The 14,595-nt window shown below is 39.2% G+C and overlaps 1 protein-coding gene across 3 annotated transcripts in view; it reads right to left on the minus strand.

The window, feature by feature from the left end:
* SUFU (SUFU negative regulator of hedgehog signaling) overlaps positions 1 to 14,595 on the minus strand; it is a 90,670-nt gene that overhangs the window by 69,887 nt on the left and 6,188 nt on the right. For all 3 annotated transcript variants that reach the window (XM_070752836.1, XM_070752835.1, XM_070752838.1), the window contains exon 2: positions 13,678 to 13,812. In XM_070752836.1, the coding sequence (XP_070608937.1) occupies positions 13,678 to 13,812 (135 nt within the window). The remainder of the gene's footprint in view (positions 1 to 13,677; positions 13,813 to 14,595) is intronic.

Consider the following 14,595-nt stretch of genomic DNA (forward strand, 5'->3'; position numbering starts at 1 on the left):
GCTGTTGGAAAATGGCTATTCATCCCATCAAAAAAACCCTTAGTTTTCCAAACTATCAATAGTTATTACAGCAGACAAAATTGCAATGACTACAAAATGTCTTCAGCAAAACAGCTTCTGTATTCTACAAAGATACCAAGTTCAAATAATTCCCTCAACACTGTCAGACTTTTTACTAAATCTGCACTTCTATTATACTAGTTTTTCTCATCATTCCTATCACCCTTTTCCTCCCATTTAGGACTGTATGACTGTAACTTGTTGCTTGTATCCTAAGATTTTTATTAATATTGATTGTTTCTTCATTGATTATTTGACCCCTATGACAATCATTAAGTGTTGTACCACAAGATTCTTGACAACTGTATCTTTTTCTTTTATGTACGCTGAGAGCATATGCACCAAGACAAATTCCTTGTGTGTCCGATCACACTTGGCCAATAAAAAAATTATGCAGTGTTCCCTGGATTTTCGCGGGTTCGAACTTCGGGAAAAATCTATACCACGGTTTTTCAAAAATATTAATTAAAAAATACTTCGTGAGTTTTTTCCCTATACCACAGTTTTTCCCACCCGATGATGTCATATGTCATCGCCAAACTTTCGTCTGATTTTAATAAATAATAAACTTTAATAAATAAACATGGTGAGTAATAATTTAAATGGTTGCTAAGGGAATGGAAAATTGCAATTTAGGGGTTTAAAGTGTTAAGGGAAGGTTTGTGATACTGTTCATAGCCAAAAATATTGTATTTACTTCCGCATCTCTACTTCGCATCCCCCGCAAAAAGCAAGAGAACACTGTATTCTATTCTATTCATTTTGTATCAAGATTTTAAATCATGAAATTGTTTAACGATGCATGTAGCTCTATCTGTTTATTCCAGATGAAGATCAAATTAGCAAAAAGATTAACTGATTCTTTGGATTTAGAAGGAAAGAAGGGCTATGGATTTGTAGCCCTTCTGGATCTTCTACAAGGCAGGCAAGAGATAGGTCTTATGAATTTTTAAACAATAGTAGTTAATCTTTATTATTGTACAATGACTACAAATGCCATTCATGTTCCTCTACCTTAAATTCAGGTTTCCTGGGTCATACATTTCTGAAAATTCGACAAATTCATGGCATCTGCCACTATAGCCAAATGGAATATTGCAAATAAGAGAACATTCTTTTTCTCAAGAATTGCATTGACGAGGAAAGGATTGTTAGAGGTTGAGTTGCAGTGTTCATCCCTATTATGCAGAAGTATAGTTGCAGTAGCCTGTACTGACTTAAATACAAATATTAGTGATGGGCGAACCCAACGGTGTTGGGGTTCGGCAAGTTGGGACGAACTTTACGCAAAATTCGGCCAAACCCGAACCGGGAATCCCTCCCACTAAGAGATTCTGGGGACGGAGCTTTGACGTCACCGGCAGGTTACTAAGGACACCAAGGTGATCACTTCCTGGATTCCATGGAATTCAGGAAATGATCACCTTGGCGTCCTTAGCAACCTGCCGGTGACGTCAAAGCTCCAAATGTCAAACACGACCCCGAACTTTGAAAAAAATTCGGGTTTCTTTTCGGCATACCGAACACTGCAAAATTCAGTACGGACCCGAATTGTGCGGGTTCAGTTCGCCCATCACTAACAAATATAGATTAAAAACAGACTTGGGGACAAAATTTGTTAATTCAGGGACTGCCTGTAGAAAGAAAACACAACTGTCTAACTATGCCAAAGTGGCTATTTTGGTGGGGGAGGGGGTTGATGATTAATTCAGTACTAGTAAACAGAAGAAGTCACACATAGCTGTCAAACCTCCCAGAAACAATTAAGGCTATGATAAAAGCAGAAGTGGATTTCCTAATTATCAATCCTCCAGCACTGCTGTGTTCACAGGATCTTGAGATAGCAAAAGATGCAAAAAAGTGTGGAATTCAAAGGAAGGAAATCAGGAAGAAACAAAGGGCCAATGTGTAATACTGAAAAAAAAAGATATATGAGAATCTGTCTATCTTTACTGTTTTTAATAATTTTAATCATTTCATCCTTAGCAACCTGCCAGTGACGTCAAAGCTCCGAACGCCGAACACGACCCTGAACTTTGCCCGAAGTTTGAAAAAATTTTGGGTTCGTGTTCGGCATACACTGAACACCGCAAAATTTGGTACGGATCCGAATTGTGCGGGTTCGGTTCGCCCATCACTAACAAATATAGATTAAAAACAGACTTGGGAACAAAATTTGTTAATTCAGGGACTGCCTGTAAAAAGAAAACACAACTGACTTTAACTCGGTGTGTTATATTGGGAAATTGTTTTACACAAGAAAGGAGATTATTTTCCAAAGGAGCAGATGCAGATATGCTACAGGCTGATTTTGCCCTGAGCTAAATTTAGTCACATTCCTCTTATTAAAAACAGTCCTTTAAAGTTCAACTACTGTGCTATAAATATAAACCAAGTATCTCTCCATGCTTTTAGAACAAACAACAAAAAGTGTTTTCAGTAATATCAGTGCATTTTAGATTTAGATCCAGGAATTGTGTATGAGTTTAAGTAGTTTGTGTCAGCTTCTTTGTAGGTGGGCTGTTTCTCAAATTAGCTACCTCAAACAATTGACTTTTAAAGCCAAGCATACTCCATCAGACTTAAGCAAAACAACAAAAACCGAAGGTGGTCATGGCTTCCAGGGCGGTCTACCACCAACAAAGAACAGGAGATGTGCTGAAATGCCTTGGTGGGGTGCCTAAAAGATTCAGATTTTCTAAGATATGTGGCCAAAGGTTTAAGATATACAAAACTACCCCAAAACAAATGGGTATGAATTGAAAACATTTACATTTCACTTTCTTCCTCCTTGAAACAGAAGTGCAGCAACTACGCATAGAGAAAATGAAATAAAAAGTTATGGATAATATATTCTGAATTGCAAAACAAAGAGTAAAATAGGCACAGCCAGCTAAAATGATTGTGTTACACTCTATGTTTAAAGTGTCAAGCCTGCTCCTGATACCAATTTTTATATTTTTAACAAGACCAATTATATAATGATAGATAGATAGGTAGATAGATAGATAGATAGATGGATGGATGGATGGATGGATGGATGGATGGATGGATGGATGGATGGATGGATAGATATTCAGACAGACAGACAGACAATAGATAGGTGATAGATGGAATATATGTATATGAATATACTAACTGAATATTAAAAAAATTAAAAGCAGAAACCATGTTGACAAATTGATCATAATGTTATTTTTCTTAAATACTTCTGAATACATTACTAGGAATTATTGCTCTTACCAAAGGTTAAATAACCATCAGCTTTAAAACATAGTATCACAGATTTGTTACAGGTATTCCTTGACTTACAACAGTTTGTTTAGTGACTGTTCAAAAGATACACAGCAAAAAGGTGATAAAATTTACTACAACTCATTTAACGACAGCATCATTTTGCTACTGAAGTTCCAATCCCAATTGTGATTGTAAGCTGAGTACTACCGTATTTTTCAGAATATAAGAAGCTCCAAAGTATAAGATGCACCTAGCTTTTGGGGAGGAAAACAAGGGGGGGGATCTGCCTCTACCTCCCAGCAAATTGCCTCCTTGCAGCAAACAGTCTATTTCAGTTTCAGCACAGCCTGATTAGCACAATCAGCTGATTGTTGGTTGGACAGGCTTCTCCACAATCAGCTGTTTCAGGTTGCGGGGATTGCCATAGCAGTCTTCGGAGAGGGGCGGCATACAAATCTAATAAATAATAATAATAATAATAATAATAATAATAATAATAATAATAATAATAATAATTATTATTATTATTATTATTATTATTATTATTATTATTATTATTATTATTATTATGTCAGTACAACACAGCAAACGAGATCACTATGCTGGATTTCGTATTTCATCACCAGTCGGGCCCTTCCCAAGCACCTAGGACTGCGTAATGTAGTGGCGAATTATGTTTGCCGATCCCAGTAAAGCGGCCTTTTGCAATTGACAGATGGAGATTTTGTCAATTCCAATGGTTTTCAAATGTCCGCTGAGATCCTTTGGTACTGCGCCCAGCGTGCCAAGTACCAGTGGGACCACTTTCACTGGCTTATACCAGAGTCGTTGCAGCTCGATTTTTAGATCTTCGTATTTCACTAATTTCTCTAGCTGCTTCTCCTCAATTCTGCTGTCTCCTGGGATTGCGATGTCGATGATCCATACTTTCTTTTTCTCCACGATCACAATGTCTGGTGTGTTATGCTTCAGAATTCAGTCAGTCTGAAGTCGGAAGTCCCCCAGTAGTTTTGCTTGCTCATTTTTGACCACTTTTTCGGGCTTATGATCCCACCAGTTCTTTGCCACTGGTAAACGGTAGTTCCGGCAAAAGTTCCAGTGGATCATCTGTGCCACAGCATCATGTCTATGCTTGTAGTCAGTCTGTGCGATCTTTTTGCAGCAGCTGAGTATGTGATCGATTGTTTCATCTGTTTCTTTACAGAGTCTGCACTTTGGATTGTCTGTTGATTTTTCAATTCTGGCTTTGACAGCATTTGTTCTAATGGCCTGTTCTTGTGCCACCAGTATTAGTCCTTCTGCCTCTTTTTTGAGTGTTCCACTTGTAAGCCATGACCAGGTCTTTTCCTTATCCACTTTGCCTTCAATTTTCTCCAAGAACTGGCCGTGCAATGCTTTGTTCCGCCAACCGTCCATATGGCATTGAGTTACAGTTTTTCTATACTGGTCCTTAGTTTGCTTCACCTTGAGAAGGTTCCTATTGTTGACCTCCAACAATGCTGACTCTTTGCTCCCCTTCACATAGTCAGCTAGTGCATGCTTCTCTTCTTCCACTGTCTGCTTCACTTGCAAAAGTCCTCTGCTGCCTATTTTCCTTGATAAATATAGCCTGTCAACGTCACTGCGGGGGTGTAGTGTATGATGGATCGTCATTAATTTTCTGGTTTTCCTGTCCAGGTTGTCCAGCTCTGCTTGAGTCCAGTTCACTATGCCAGCTATGTATCTATTATTATTATTATTATTATTATTATTATTATTATTATTTCCACCTTCCCACGCCCCATTTTTTGCCTTCGCATCCAGTTTTCAGCCTCCCCATGCTCTATTTTCAGCCTCTCCATGCTCCATTTTCAGTCTCTGTGTGCTCCATTTTCTGCCTGTTCTGGGTGCTGGGGATCAGAATGGGTGGGAATTGGGGTGCACGGAGGCCAAAAATGGGTGGCGCGAAGGTGGCAATAGGCAATGGCAATTTCTGCAGCCTGAAATAGCTGATGGTCGGGAGGACAATCAGCGGCTTGTGTTAATCAGGCTATGCTGAAGCTAAAACTGAAACAGGCTGTTTGCTGTTAGGAGGCAAATTGCTGTGAGGCAGAGGCCAAAGGGTGGGACATCAGAAACAATCACATGCACACAGCTGCATGTATAAAGTATAATTCCAGCAAGATAGCTCTGTCTGGGATGCATCACTTGCAACAAAAACAGAGCCAAATCTGTAATACCTTAGATTAACTACTTTATGGCTATTGGTGTCGGAGAGATACATCACACTTAATGTAATGTGTCACTGTATTGCAACAATGATTTATGGTTTAAGATTACCCATGAAGCAAATCACTGTGCCCATGACACAAATCACTGTTAAAATAAATTATGATTTAATAAATCATGCCAAACGTAATTTTATGTAGTATCATCTACATGTTAGTATGTTTTTCATGACCCAACAGTAATAGTGACAGTATATATAAAGCCCTTCATGGCATCGGACCAGAATATCTCCGGGACTGCTTTCTGCCGCATGAATCCAAGTGACCAGTTAGGTCCCACAGAGTTGGCCTTCTCTAGGTCCCGTCGACTAAACAATGCCATCTGGTGGGACCCAGGGGAAGAGCCTTCTCTGTGGCGGCCCCGACCCTCTGGAACCAGCTCCCCCCGGAGATTAGGATTGCCCCCACCCTCCTTGCCTTTCGTAAACTCCTTAAAACCCACCTCTGCCATCAGGCATGGGGGAATTGAAACATCTCCCCCAGGCCTATATAGTTTATGCATGGTATGTTTATGTGTATGTCTTGCTTTTTAAATAAGGGTTTTTTAGATATTTTTAAATATTAGATTTGTTGTACATTGTTTTTTTATTATTGCTGTGAGCTGCCCTGAGTCTACAGAGAGGGGCAGCATACAAATCTAATTAATAATAATAATAATAATAATACAGATTTGTATTTTATACAATAAAATACAGATAACATAAATGCAGCATTTCCATTTAAACATTACGAATTATAAATAAATGCTGCCTTGCTATCAATACTTTTTTCTGATCTAACACTTAAATGAAATATTACTACTGCTTTATAAAACCCTAGAAAGAACGGACATGATTATTGCAACCAATCTTGATCACCTTACTACAAAAATGATGTTGAGACTTCAGAAAAAAATCAGAAAAGAACAACTAAGATGATCAAAGGCTTGGACACTTAAACATATGAAGAAAGGCTGCAGGATTTGGGTTAGGCTAGTCCAGTGTTTTTTAAATTGTGGGGTGTGCCCCTCTGAGGGGTGTGTGGAGTGATGCCGGGAGGGGGGCACTGGGATCACCTGTGGGTACCGCCATCATTTTTTATTTTTCATTTTTACTGAAGAGCAGGGGCCGGCTATTGAAGCATCTCATTGAACTCGATTCAGCCAATCTGCCTCCAGGGAAACTCGCACTTTCCTACGAATAGACGGATACACAAGCAGTTGGAACCTGTTGAAACAGCCCCCAGACTCAAAGTTGCAGGGAGGGGGGAGAAGAAACATGTGCTTGTGTGTGTGTGTGTATGTGTGTGTGTTGGAGGGGAAGCATGCAAGGCAGGGGTTTCGTTGCCTCGTCCTCTACTTCCCAAGCTCCAAGAAGAAAATAAACAGCCTCACTCACTCATGCCCAGATGCACAGAGAAAGAGAGAGGAGGAGGGAGGGAGGGATGAATAAATGAAGGGGGGGGGGGGTCTTAACCAAATAAAAGAAAAAGTCACTAGGAAGAAGAGGCGATCCCAGTGGTGGTGAAACAAAAGACACAGATTCAGGAGGGCGTTTAGCTAGTAATTTAATTTAATTTAATTTAATTTAATTTAATTTAATTTAATTTAATTTAATTTAATTTAATTTAATTTAATTTAATTTAATTTAATTTAATTTAATTTAATTTAATTTAATTTAATTTAATTTAATTTAATTTAATTTAATTTAATTTAATTTAATTTAATTTAATTTAATTTAATTTAATTTAATTTAATTTAATTTAATTTAATTTAATTTAATTTAATTTAATTTAATTTAATTTAATTTAATTTAATTTAATTTAATTTAATTTTTTATTTATTTATTTAGTTAGTTAGTTAGTTAGTCCAAAACACAATGAGGGTTTTAGTGGGTTTATATCTATATACAGATAGTAAAATACATGATGAAGGTTATAGAGGAGATACTCATAGTAAAATATATCTAAGAAATAATAGAAAAGAAGATATACCCTGTTTCCCCGATAGTAAGACACCCCCGATTGTAAGACGTATTGGGGGTTTCAGGGGGGTCGGCTAATATAAGCCATACCCCGAAAGTAAGACATATGTCTTACTTTCGGGGAAACACGGGGGTATTGCCGCCTCCCTCTCATCTAGCTGCGCGCCGCCTCCTGCCCACGTCCGCACCGTCCCCCTCTCCATACGTCGCCGCGTCTGCCACCTCCCTCTGATCTTAATGAGCGCCGCCTCCTGCGCAGTTCTGCGCCGCCCCCCTCTCCATATGTCACCGCGCCGTCCCCCTCTCCATACGTCACCGCGCCATCCCCTGCACTTGTCACTGCCGCCTCCTGCTTAAAATACGGTAATGCACACAGTATTAATCATACATCAGTAAAACATACACACTGGCATACTGGGGTATCATCTGCTGTTTTGTGGTGAATACAATACTGTTCAGATTGTTAATAAATGTTAATTTTATGGTTAAAACAAAAAATTTGACAATTTTTTTTCAAATATAAGACATACCCCGAAAGTAAGACATAGTGGGGCTTTTGGGGATAAAAAGAAAGTAAGACACTGTCTTACTTTCGGGGAAACACGGTAGTAATAGAACATATCAATGAAAGAATAGAAGAAGAGATATAGGAATAGAAGAAAGGTATAGGAGAGGTAGGAGAGCAATAGGACAGGGGACGGAAGGCACTCTAGTGCACTTGTACTCACCCCTTACTGACCTCTTAGGAATCTGGATAGGTCAACCGTAGATAATCTAAGGGTAAAGTGTTGGGGGTTTGGGGATGACACTATGGAGTCCAGTAATGTGTTCCATGCTTCGACAACTCAGTTACTGAAGTCATATTTTTTACAGTCAAGTTTGGAGCAGTTAATATTAAGTTTAAATCTGTTATGTGCTCTTGTGTTGTTGTGGTTGAAGCTGAAGTAGTCGCCGAGAGGCAGGACGTTGCAGCATATGATCTTGTGGGCAATACTTAGATCTTGTTTAAGGCGTCTTAGTTCTAAACTAAGTTGCAGGGAGGGGGGAGAAGAAAGATGTGTGTGTGTGTGTGTGTGTGTGTGTGTGTGTGTGTGTTGGAGGGGAAGCAAGCAAGGCAGGGGTTTCCTTGCCTGGTCCTCTACTTCCCAAACTCCAAGAAGAAAATAAACAGCCTCACTCACTCATGCCCAGATGCACAGAGAAAGAGAGAGGAGGAGGGAGAGAGGGATGAATAAATGAAGGGGGGGGGGGTGTTCTTAACCGAATAAAAGAAAAAGTCACTAGGAAGAAGAGGCGATCCCAGTGGTGGTGAAACAAAAGACACAGATTCGGGAGGGCGTTTAGCTAATAAGCCTCTGGTTGCAACCCCTGGAACGAACAAGGCAACCAAGAAGGAAGGTGTGAATATTGCAGGGTTGGGGGGAAAAATGCAGCAGCTGGAACAAAAGGTAATTCTCAGTTTCTCGCCTATAAGCTGCTTTTTAAAAAAATTCTCTTATCTCTTCTTTTTGCTGGCACAACACCAGTGTTGAAATTATTTTTTAATTATTATTATTTCTTCAGGGGAAACACAGCTGATCAGCTCCTCAGCTGTGTTTCGGGATGAATCTTGCTATTTACAGTCCTGGCAGAGGGGGGGGGGCGTGAAATGTTGACTTCCTGGGGGGACGTAACAGAAAATATTTGAGAAGCACTGGGCTACTCTAAAGAAAAGAAGAATTAGGAGTGACAAGATAGCAGTATTCCACTACCTCAGGGGCTGCCACTAAGAAGAGGAAGTCAAATTATTCTCCAAAGCACTGGAAGGCAGAACAAGAAACAATGGTTGGGAAATAACCAAAGAGAGAAGCAACAGTGGGGACAATTAACCAATGGAACAGCCTTCCTCCAGAAATTGTGGATGCTCCATCACTGGGGGTTTAGGACATTTAGCCTCTATCATTCTGTAAGTCTCCTGAATGAGAAGGGGGGTCAGACTAGATGGCCACCGAGTTCCCTTCCATATCTATCATTCTGTAAGTCTCCTGAATGAGAAGGTAGGCCAGGTCAGGGGCCAAGAGCTAGGGGCCTTTGGGCGAGGGAGAGAAGGCAGCGGCCAATCAGCTGCTGCGGAGGAAAGACCTTCATCCAACTGGCAGAGGCAAAAAGTCCCATCCCCATTACTGGATGTTTTTAAGAAGAGTCTCTAGACTCTAGAGCAGTGATTGATTGATTGATTGATTGATTGATTGATTGATTGATTGATTAAATTTGTATGCCGCCCCTCTCCATAGACTCGGGGCGGCTCACAACAGTGATAGAAACAATGTACAATACAAATCTAACAATACGAAGTTAAAAACCCATAATTTAAAAAAACATGCACACAACACACCATACATAAATTATATAGGCCTGGGGAAGATATTTCAATTCCCCCATGCCTGACGGCAGAGGTGGGTTTTGAGAAGTTTACGAAAGGCAAGGAGGGTGGGGGCAATTCTGATCCCTGGGGGGAGTTGGTTTCAGAGGCCCGGGGCCGCCACAGAGAAGGCTCTTCCCCTGGGTCCCGCCAAATGACATTGTTTAGTCGACGGGATCCGGAGAAGGCCAACTCTGTGGGACCTAACCGGTCGCTGGGATTCGTGCGGCAGAAGGCGGTCCCGGAGATATTCTGGTCCGATGCCATGAAGGGCTTTATAGGTCATAACCAACACTTTGAATTGTGACCGGAAACTGATCGGCAACCAATGCAGACTGTGGACTGTTGGTGTAACATGGGCATATTTGGGAAAGCCTATGATTGCTCTCGCAGCTGCATTCTGCACGATCTGAAGTTTCCGAACACTTTTCATAGTGATGGCGAAGCTATAGCATGCGTGGCACAGGTGGCATGTGGAGCCATATCTGAGGTCATGCTAGGCATTACCAAATGTCAACTCCAGCACGCCAGCTGATTTTCAGCCTTCTTTTTGGCCATTTTTCACCATCCCCAGGGTTCAGGAAAGCCTCCTGAACCCTGGGGATGGCAAAAAATGGCCAACCGGAAATTTGGAAACTAACTTCCGCATGGCCGGTAGGGCTGTTTTCCAGTGTCCCCAGGCTTCAGGAGTCCAGAGGCTTCAATGAGGCCTGTGTACAAGCATGGGGGGTTGTGTGCATGCGTGAGGGGATGGTGAAAAATGGCCAAAATAAGGCTGGAGTGCTGGAGTTGTGCACACTCACAGAGAAGGGCATGAGTGTGGGCACGTGTGTGCGCTAGCTTATGCACACACATCCTTTTGGCACATGAGCCAAAAAAGGTTTGCCATCACTGTTCTAGAGTCTAGACCATCACTTATCTGAAATAATATAGGTTCTCCTGTTTGAGCAGGGGGCTGGACTGGATGACCTCCAAGATTCCTTCCAGCTCATTCATTTTAATTCTAATTCTAACTCTAACTTATAAACAAGAAAACATACAATCGACAATTACAATTAAACTTCATGTTGAATCCTAATTTCACACTAAAATTTCCTTCTAAAATATTTCATAACAATAATTTATTTATTTATTTATTTATCAGATTTGTATGCCGCCCCTCTCCGTATACTCGGGGCGGCTAACAACAATAATAAGACAATATAAACAAATCTAATATTTAAGTTAATTTAAAAACTCTAATTTAAGAAACCAATCATACAGACATACCATGCATAAATTTTATAAGCCTAGGGGGAAGGGAAAATATCAATTCCCCCATGCCTGACGACAGAGGTGGGTTTTAAGGAGCTTACGAAAGGCAAGGAGGGTGGGAGCAACTCTGATATCTGGGGGGAGTTGGTTCCAGAGAGTCGGGGCCGCCACAAAGAAGGCTCTTCCCCTGGGTCTCGCCAAATGACATTGTTTAGTCGACGGGACCCGGAGAAGGCCAACTCTGTGAGACCTAACTGGTCGCTGGGATTCGTGCAGCAGAAGGTGAACCTGGAGATATTCTGGTCCGATGCCATAGGTCACAACCAACCAAATAAATTACAGCAATTGTTAATACCGTAAAAATGATACTTTAAGCCCCAAACAGAACCCCTTTGAATTATATTGCACAGAACTATTTTTTTAAACCTGTGTTTGCACTCTATGCTAGTGCTTTCCAACCTTCTGATTTCATGGATTTTTGAGGAGTATTCTATTTATTATGTTTACAAATACTGCTTCCTGTACAACTGCATCTCAACTCAAAGCATCTTATAGTTCAATTATTAAACCAATACATACAGAATAAATATATATTCATTAAAAGTGTGATAAAAAGGAAAATAAATAAATAAATCAGAAACCATTCATCTAACATCCATGCAGGGAAAGTCTGGACAAAGAGATTTATCTCCAACAACCACTGGAAAGTTATAATAACAGGAAAGATGTGTAAATCAGCTTATGCCCAAGTCATTTTACATGTGAAAGTTACTTTGGGGTGGTTCATATACAAAGCAGGACATGAATGTTAGGGATGTTTTATTCACATATCTTTGATATATACAGTGATACCTCGTCTTACAAACCCCTCGTCATACAAACTTTTTGAGATACAATTGTGGTAGTCTTTTAGCTCCCTTTAGTTCATTTTAATTAGACTTCAATTTCTTTCTTTTGTACATCTAAAGGTCCTTTACATCAGTGTTTCCCAACCTTGGCAACTTGAAGATATTTGGACTTCAACTCCCAGAATTCCCCAGCCAGCAAATGCTGGCTGGGGAATTCTGGGAGTTGAAGTCCAGATATCTTCACGTTGCCAAGGTTGGGAAACACTGCTTTACACTACAATACATAAATATATAAACGATACAATACAATAAATAAACAATACAGTAGTTGGGTTTTTCCCCCCCAAATACAAACTAAAAGAATATTGTTCTGCATTACTCAGATTCTTGCAGCCCCAAAAAGCTTGTTATGAATTTCATTTTCTGCCATGGTCAAAACATCTGAAACTGTTAAAGAATTCATTTCTGCCAAAATATGGAAGTCAAAACATTTCAGATTTTCGTCTACTAAACTGGGGCCAATCCAAAAGGGATCAACAGAATTTCTTGGATGCAATATTTGAAATGGAAACAGGAACACATTACATTTCATAAACTCCCCAACAATACGGAGGATGGGAATTCATTCCAATAAAAATATTGCCCCAGAAAAGTCATGCCCATGTATTACTGAAAAATAGCACTCAGCTGTTTTTGGCCAACACACAAGGAGGTATCTGGATAGAACATCCTTATCTGCAATGAAGATGCTAAGCTAACTAAGCCACCCATGTTTGACAGTTTTCAGCCAAAACAAGGTAAGGTGTGAAAAATCAAGAGATCTATGGTCTTCTGCTGTGCTGCAAAGTAAACCATATCAGCCAAATGGCCATCTAGGTTCTTCTTGCATATACCTAGTGAAAGACAACTTGCCACTCCAGCTGTTTGGAGCCACCATGGAACTGTTCTTTTTTTCAGTACAGACCTTTCTATACCATAATTGGAATTTCCCTTGTTGTCATTTTAATCCAGTACTTTTTAATCCGCTGTAGAATGAGATATTACAGATACTGGACTTCTAAAGGACACCCTTTTAGGTATTTGAAGAGTGGTATCATGATTTCCTTCAATCTACCTTTCTCGGGGCTAAACTATCATACTCCAACAAGGCAGGCACGAATTTAGCTTACGTTTCCTAGAAATTTAGTGTTAGTAAAATAGTCCATATTATAATTTAGCGGCGGACATTACAATAATTGTCATTCTGTGAGCCAATAAGGCCAATTCCTCAATTGTGCTACAAATTATTTTAACATGGTACCTCCGACTCTCAATCTCCCCAGCAATACTACAAGTGCTGAAAAATTAAGCTGTGCCAGCAGTTATATCCTCTCTATAGTAAATATTTTCAGCTATGAAATTACCAGGTGCCACATAATTTTCTTTCTCACAGGTACACTCATAAAACTTTGCTGTTCTTGTTCATAACTTCTATTTTTTTTTAAGTAGAAACAGGAAAAAATGTAAAAACTAAAGGTCTACTGAGATTCTGGAAATAATTATTGCTTAACTGAATGCACAAAAATATTTATTTACTTGCATGTATGTTTCTTCTACTGAATTTCCAACAACTTTAGAAAACAACAGATACAAAGAAATTAAAGACTTACTCGTGCACTCTGTTGTCACCATACAAGTCACTTAGTCCAAAGCTTACATAATGCCAGTGCTCAGGAACATTTTGACTTGGACTTCCCAAATTCCTGTACATACTAACATAGTCCAAAGGATCCGGTCCACCTAACCTATTTTAAAAAGAGAAAAAGAAAAATTAGATTGTTTTAATCCAGATTTGGGAAATAGTTTCAAGTAAATGGATTTACCTCTACTCCACATTATTATGCCACTTCCTTTTAAAAACAGTTTATGCTTCTTTTTGAAGCTAAGTCAGAACTTTGCCTGACGTCATCATAACCACGTAGCTGTTGTCATAGATCTTAAAAGTTCTATATTGCTTGGCTTTCATATTTTTTTCTGTTTCAATACTGAACAAATTACAGGACTGCAGAGATGTTAGTGTATTGCAAATGACAAATGAACATAATTAAAATGAATATTTTTATCTGAGAGCATCATAATTTTTCATTAAAATTGTTAATAAAATATGTCAAATTTTGAGTCCCATGGGATTGGATGATATAGTAGTCTAATAAATTAAATTAATTTTTTCTCCATAATACTATACCATAAACACCCTACATTGATTCAAAAATATGTGTCTTTGTGGAATATTTATATACAGATGATTCAGGCATTAGCTAGATCACATATTATATCAGCTATAATGTATTTATAGTTTGCTGATAAGTCGTAATTAGTTGGTTGCATGCTAAGCCTAAGGAAAATAAAATTCAAATTAGAGCACAATTTAGAACACAGTGTAAGTGCAAAACAAGTTAATTGTTAAATTCAGTAAGACCTTTTTAAATTCAGAAACACCTGCTATTCTTATCTTTCTGCTATTAAGGTAAAATGATTTATTAAGATCATATCTTATTCATAAAACTAGCCAAGGAACTAGTTTTAAT

Source organism: Erythrolamprus reginae, chromosome 5, assembly GCF_031021105.1.
Source record: "Erythrolamprus reginae isolate rEryReg1 chromosome 5, rEryReg1.hap1, whole genome shotgun sequence".
Classification (NCBI taxonomy): domain Eukaryota; kingdom Metazoa; phylum Chordata; class Lepidosauria; order Squamata; family Dipsadidae; genus Erythrolamprus; species Erythrolamprus reginae.